This window comes from Limulus polyphemus, unplaced genomic scaffold (genome assembly GCF_000517525.1).
Source record: "Limulus polyphemus unplaced genomic scaffold, Limulus_polyphemus-2.1.2 Scaffold318, whole genome shotgun sequence".
In the NCBI taxonomy this organism is placed as follows: Eukaryota; Metazoa; Arthropoda; class Merostomata; order Xiphosura; family Limulidae; genus Limulus; species Limulus polyphemus.
Window position 1 is genome coordinate 215,459 of NW_013665928.1, and position 6,490 is coordinate 221,948.

Sequence of the window (6,490 nt, forward strand, 5' to 3'; positions counted from 1 at the left end):
TGATGATTGTCATATTCTGTAGAATTTTGTGTAATTTGCCAGACCTCTACAACAGAAGAACTAAAACATATTCCCATTTTTCTATGAAAATATATTGAAGTGTGTTATAAATAAGGCGAAGTATGGCGATAGATTTTTTTTACAGAAATAGTAGGAAGAGTTGAAAATAAAAACACAAAGACAGTGATCTCATCAGGAACAAATGGCATATAAGTTGCTACCGAATTACAACTCATAAAGGAAACTGTAAACGTATAAGAAATAATTATGAAGTATCTCTAACGCTAAGATCCCCCATCTCACTTATTGAGCTTCTGCTATTAAAAAAAGATCAATTTTTTTACCACTTAACAAAGAAATTTGATTGTGTGTGTGTGTGTGTGTGCTTTAGAAGAAAACCCATTGCACAAAGTATTTGAAAGTGGCGGGACACGTCTTCACAAAGTTATAGTTTCTGGATTATTGCATTATTTGTGCTACATTTATAGTTGACAGTTCTTTTCCTTGGTGATTACTATCAGACATGTATGAGAAGGTGGCAGCGTACATTTTCTGACACTAGAACTGACCCAAAACACTTTCAAAGAGGCTGCTTGCTTTCAATAATAAAGCCTCACGGCATTCTCTTTGTTCCCTCGTATGGAAACTACGATGCGGGGCTATTGCAAAGATACACGGCCGTCAGATACAGCACGACCGGACGCGGCAACGTGAGCTTGAACGACGTGGTGAGGCTCCAAAATCGTTTTTTTAATATAATGTAATCAAACTCTGTATTCTGGATTTTCCTAGTTTTGGTATATGTTTAATTCGTTTTGATATCACAGTGGCTCCTAAAAAGTAATCTAACCCAGCTTTGTAATAAAAGAACACAATATCGTGTGTAGCAGTTAGTGAAAAGCCGCAGTAAATGGAACAAACTGTTAGAAGTCTTGATATCAGAGAAACTAGTTCGACACATTCTTCAGAAAGACAACGTGACACTGAAGAGGACGCACGATTGTGTCGAAATAAATTTCTCTAATATCAAAACTTCTAAATTTTGTTCCATTTACAGTGGCTTTTTCACTAACGTAGCGTTCCTTGAAAGACACGCTGTTAGGATCATTTGGGTGTACGCTTATGGTCAATACTTAGCCACGCGAAACCGTTTTTAATAATTTGAAGTGTAAATAAAATGCAAAGTTTTGTGTTCAGACATCACATATGGTTTCTTATTTCTTTTTCCCTTTTTTTTTTTGAGATTCACTGGACTGAAAGAATAGTGTAAAAGGATACAAGACGTAATTTTTAAGTAACCGAAATACTTTTTCATTATTAGAATTTCTAGATGTTTAGAGACCCTCGCCCTATCTTAAACTTCTGGGCGTTCCAGTAGAAACCAAGAAGGTTAAATGAAATAAGCACTACAACTGGTTAGCGACAAAAATTCGTAGAATTTAAAATAAGAAATAACTTCACAGTTTGTAAGATTCTTGATGTTAGTTTTCTTCAAAGATTATTTTAAAAAATAGTTCATTATATATATTAAAAACATTATATACATATTGCTAGGAAATTTTTTTTGTCGCTTGCAGGTAATGCCACCATTCAATTTATTGGACTATTTTCCTGAGGCCAAAGGCGATGGTCTGAACATTTCTTGGGCTTTCGAAGTCAACAACAGAGGGAGATTAGCCGTTGTCCTTAGATGTAAGTATTCACATAATTAAAAAAAATATATCTTCGAGCAAAAAGATGTGGTGTGGTATTCAGCTTCAGTTCTACTTATAACACTTCACAGTCGATCGAAAATAACTATTTTGTTTATATATTTCATTCGATTTTAGAGTTTCAAATTTGGACGTATTAGTTGTCGAACGAATGTAGACACAACAAGTACGAAATGTAGAAGACGATTTGTTAGAACTCCTGTTTCTGAGAACGTGGAACCTGTTCTGAATGTCTCCCGCAAAACACGCGAAATCTCTCCTAAATGTATCCCGCAAAACACACGAAAACTCTCCTAAATGTATCCCACAAAACACATAAGATATCCCTTTAATGTCTAACACAAAACAAACGAACACTCCTCAAAATTTCTCCCTCAAGACACACAAGATATCCCTTTAATGTCTAACACAAAACACACAAGATATCCCTTTAATGTCTAACACAAAACACACAAGATATCCCTTTAATGTCTAACACAAAACACACAAGATATCCCTTTAATGTCTAACACAAAACACGTACTTGTAAATAATAGTTAAATTGTAGTAGAGTTGCAAAAGAACGAAACTTCATGTACACTAGAAAAGCAATATGTATATATTCTTATTATCAAATAGACTGTAATAAGCTATAAGAAATACAATTCATAGAAATAGAATAAAAATTACAATGTAACTTATAATATTTGAAAGTTGTTATAGCCAACAGATAAAATGAAAACAGTTTAGCAACCTATCAGTTGCAAATAACAGCAACTTCAATTTGTTTTGCAAATATTTAGGACTAAATGTTTGCCAAAGAGTTGGTCAAGTACACGTTTTATTTAGTTATACAGTGGGTTCACTTTTTTGTTTCGAAGAATCACACAGAATAAAATCTTATGAAAGGGGTGCTTTGAGGATGTTTAAAAATAATATATAACTTCTGTTCAATACATGACATAAAGTAAAACATAGAAATGCAGAAATTGTTACTTCGGGCCTTAGGCAACATGCAACCATTTCACCTGTTTGACTTACGTACATCGACCATTTCACCTGTTTGACTTACGTACATTAAACATTTTATCTGCGATACTTACGCATACACATCAGTGATTTAGAAATACTTTCAAGTCCGTCGCGTGTCGTTATCGCATATGTTCATTTCTACATTTTACAAAGAGGATATCGTTACACAGTTACTTCAGGCCTTAGGCAACATGCAATTTCTACATTTTGCAAAGAGAATATCGTCGCACAGTTACTTCGGGCCTTAGGCAACATGCAATTTCTACATTTTGCAAAGAGGATATCGTTACACAGTTACTTCGGGCCTTAGGCAACATGCAATTTCTACAGTTTGCAAAGAGAATATCGTCGCACAGATGTACGTAAGTATCGCAGATGAAATGTTTGATGTACGTAAGTCAAACAGGTGAAATGGTTGATGTACGTAAGTCAAACAGGTGAAATGGTTGTTGTACGTAAGTGAAACAGGTGAAATGGTTGATGTACGTAAGTCAAACAGATGAAATGGTTGATGTATGTAGTTTTCGTGGAAAAGCAGAATTCGAAATGAATTAATTATATGGATCATGGTTGCTAAATATCGCTTTATTACCTTAGTTTCCTAACAGAATGGAATATTTGGATACAATATAACATTAGCGTTAAACATAGCAGTTGCTATGTCCACGAGACTTCTTGTATAATTTGTGTTTGTGTTTAAGTGAAAAGTCTCACTTCGGGTCCTTCCTGAATCCCGATTTTTAACGTTATAGTCCCTCTAGTTTTACAGTTGGGCCACTTGAGACCTACACGTTTGCCATTGATATGCTACTTTGATGGAAGTAACATGAGGGGTATGTGTGATACCATTAAATATTAATTTGATGATCAACTCAACCAAAATATGACCACGTGTATGGTATCGATCCGTCTCGATGTTAACGTAAGTGTTGTTAGCAATCGATGTGTTCGAAGGAAAACGAAGTTTCACAATAAAAAGGATAACGATACTTACGATGAACAACATTGTTTATTTATAACAGAAACGGACACAGATTAATGTTTCGGAATTCTACAGATTCCATCTTAAAAAACATAAACAATTACATTCTTCCTAAGTGAATAACTAAAATACATTGCTACATTAACGATAATTTAATCAAAACCGAAACACGTAGAAAGCAGAGGAGTAACTACAAATATACTGTACATATTAAAGAATGTGCAATTGTATTTCGGGGAAAGTTGTCTGTTGTGGAGAGTTTCTTTAATCAGTAATTCCAGATAGTGTTGCCTTTGCGAAGGATATTGAAAGTTGATAGGTTAAGTTCACGTCCTGTTTCTTCACTATGTTGACGTACTTAACTATTACGTTATTTTGAAGTCCTTCTGCCTATTACCTGTGTTTCATATAAAGAATTCTACTAAAGTGCTGCCGTAATTTATATCTGGCTGACAACTAAAAGTGTTAGTGTTATGCTACCATTTACAGCCTGAAAGAAGCCAGGCTAAAGAACTGACATCTCAAATGAGATTTTGTCACGAAAGCTAAGAAAAATGAAGACAAATATACTAGTTTAGAAATACAAAAACGGTTATGCATTTATACACAAACACACACATTTATATAAACACATATAAATTGTAGAATTATACAATGAATATATCAATACAATAATGGAATGTGGCCTTATGAAGACAGTATTGCTCCAGTTTGACTTTAAAGTTTTAACTGGAACTACAATTAAATATATTACATAATTAAATAAATATTATCTACTCTTTCAAAGATATTTCAAAATATTCTCGTTCTGTAAAGTTTAATTTAAGCTAATACAATTCCATTTTGTTAACTCTAGAATTATCGATGGGATTCCGAGCTTATGAACATATTTTTCTAACTGTTTATGAACCAAACTGCTTATGAGGTCATGACTTTGTTGGTTACAAGGTCCTAATAACACATGAACCTCACACAAGATGTTAAGATGTTGCCTATGTATCTTACATAGAAAACAAGTGATTTAATCCTTATCCCCGATACTTTCAAAAGATCAAACACACCAGAATTTGCTATATTTTGCACATGATAAATAGGTTTAAATCCTCAAATAACCAATTTGTTTATTTACCGTTTGCTGCCAATGGGGTCTAATATTGCATCACATTGAGAAATCTTATGTTTTTAACCGTTATAACACTCAGTGTAAAGAACTCTCTAAAAATACTTCGACCAAGCTACAAACGATGAAGATTAATCCTAACTCTTTGATACAAGACCAGCTTATCAAACTAATATTTTTGTTTTATTATTGTGATTTTCAAAACCGAGGAAGTTACCTACAGAGGCTAACATGTTGGACACTGCACTCTGATGAACCAATGAATAAACAGAGACCTATCATAGATGGCTATTACCTGCATATATGAAATACCTCAGTGGTAGTATGCAAATTATTTTGGATTATTCAAACCAAATCCTATATTAACTCAACTTGTAGCTTTGTAGGTGTTATATATGTCCAGCTAACTCCTCTTCTGGAGTTAGCATAACCAAACTTGACAGGTGGTTTCGAGATGCCCCTGGAAGTAGTCCTTACGAAATGATGTAGCGCCCCTTTACCAATAAGGTACCAAAGGTGACTAAAACGCTTTCGTAAGATCATTTAGGCATGATAGTGGTTTAAATTGGGTTATCAGAGTCGCTGAACTCGAATCTGGCATCTGCTCGTGTGTTCCTGGTCCCCCTTGAGATCCTGGGGAGCCACGTTTGAAACTGTGTTCATACTCCCTCTCAGAAGCTAGTGGGACCAAACTTGGCACTCGTGCTCAGGTACCACGATCGGGTGGATGTTCTAATGATTTTGGGAGGTATAGATTGCTCTCCTTGGAGTAGTTATAGAAGTAATTAGGGATAATGTAATAACTTGACTAGTACATTAGAGTCTCTGTGGATTACGAGAGTGCCTTTAATCTCGACAGCGGAGCATGGGTATTTTATAGTAGTCTAAATATTTAAATGTGTAACACAAGGTAATTTCAGACATGTGAATTTTTTTCTCTCTTATCACACTTTTAACATAAAGAAAATGCGTGATTGTAAATGTAGAAATTAAACAGTTCCATATTATCGGTAAGGCTGAAAATGAGCAGTGGCTAAGATTAAAAGAAACATTAGCCATAAATAACTTAGCACCCGAACTAAACAAGAAATCCAGCACTGTAGTCTAAATAGTTTTGACTTTTCAATATTTAAATCTATGAGGAATGGTAAAGTCTGATTAGGAATACTACACACTTCTTGAGCTAAACTTCATCGATTAGCGTGCCAGAATATGAAGTTAAGATTTCCTGGTTCGCGTCCCATCACCACAAAAATAAAAATCCTGCTCTGCATTTTGGGACCGTGGGTACGTTATAAAAGTGAATGTAAAATCCCACTATTCGTTCTGACAAGAGTAGCTCAAGAGCTGGCACTGGGTGGTGTTGACTAGATGCCTTCCCTCTAGCCTCCATTGGGACCATGGGTACGTTATAAAAGTGAATGTAAAATCCCACTATTCGTTCTGACAAGAGTAGCTCAAGAGCTGGCACTGGGTGGTGTTGACTAGATGCCTTCCCTCTAGCCTCCATCTTCAAAATTAGGGACGGCTAACACAGACAGTCCCCGTGCAACTCTAAGCGAAATCCAGCAAAACGAACACATAATAAAGTGCAGTCATAGGATTCCGTCACTACAGAAACACACGAACTCAACATAAGATGATACAAGTTCAAGTAACAAGATA

General features: G+C 35.1%; 1 protein-coding gene across 1 annotated transcript in view; it reads left to right on the forward strand.

Moving 5' to 3' along the window:
- The first annotated feature begins 1,580 nt into the window (after positions 1 to 1,580).
- The window catches only part of LOC106457337 (protein FAM151B-like), a 13,158-nt gene continuing 8,248 nt past the window's right edge, over positions 1,581 to 6,490 (forward strand). The window contains exon 1 of the mRNA XM_022383222.1: positions 1,581 to 1,692. Coding sequence (XP_022238930.1) covers positions 1,581 to 1,692 — 112 coding nt within the window. The remainder of the gene's footprint in view (positions 1,693 to 6,490) is intronic.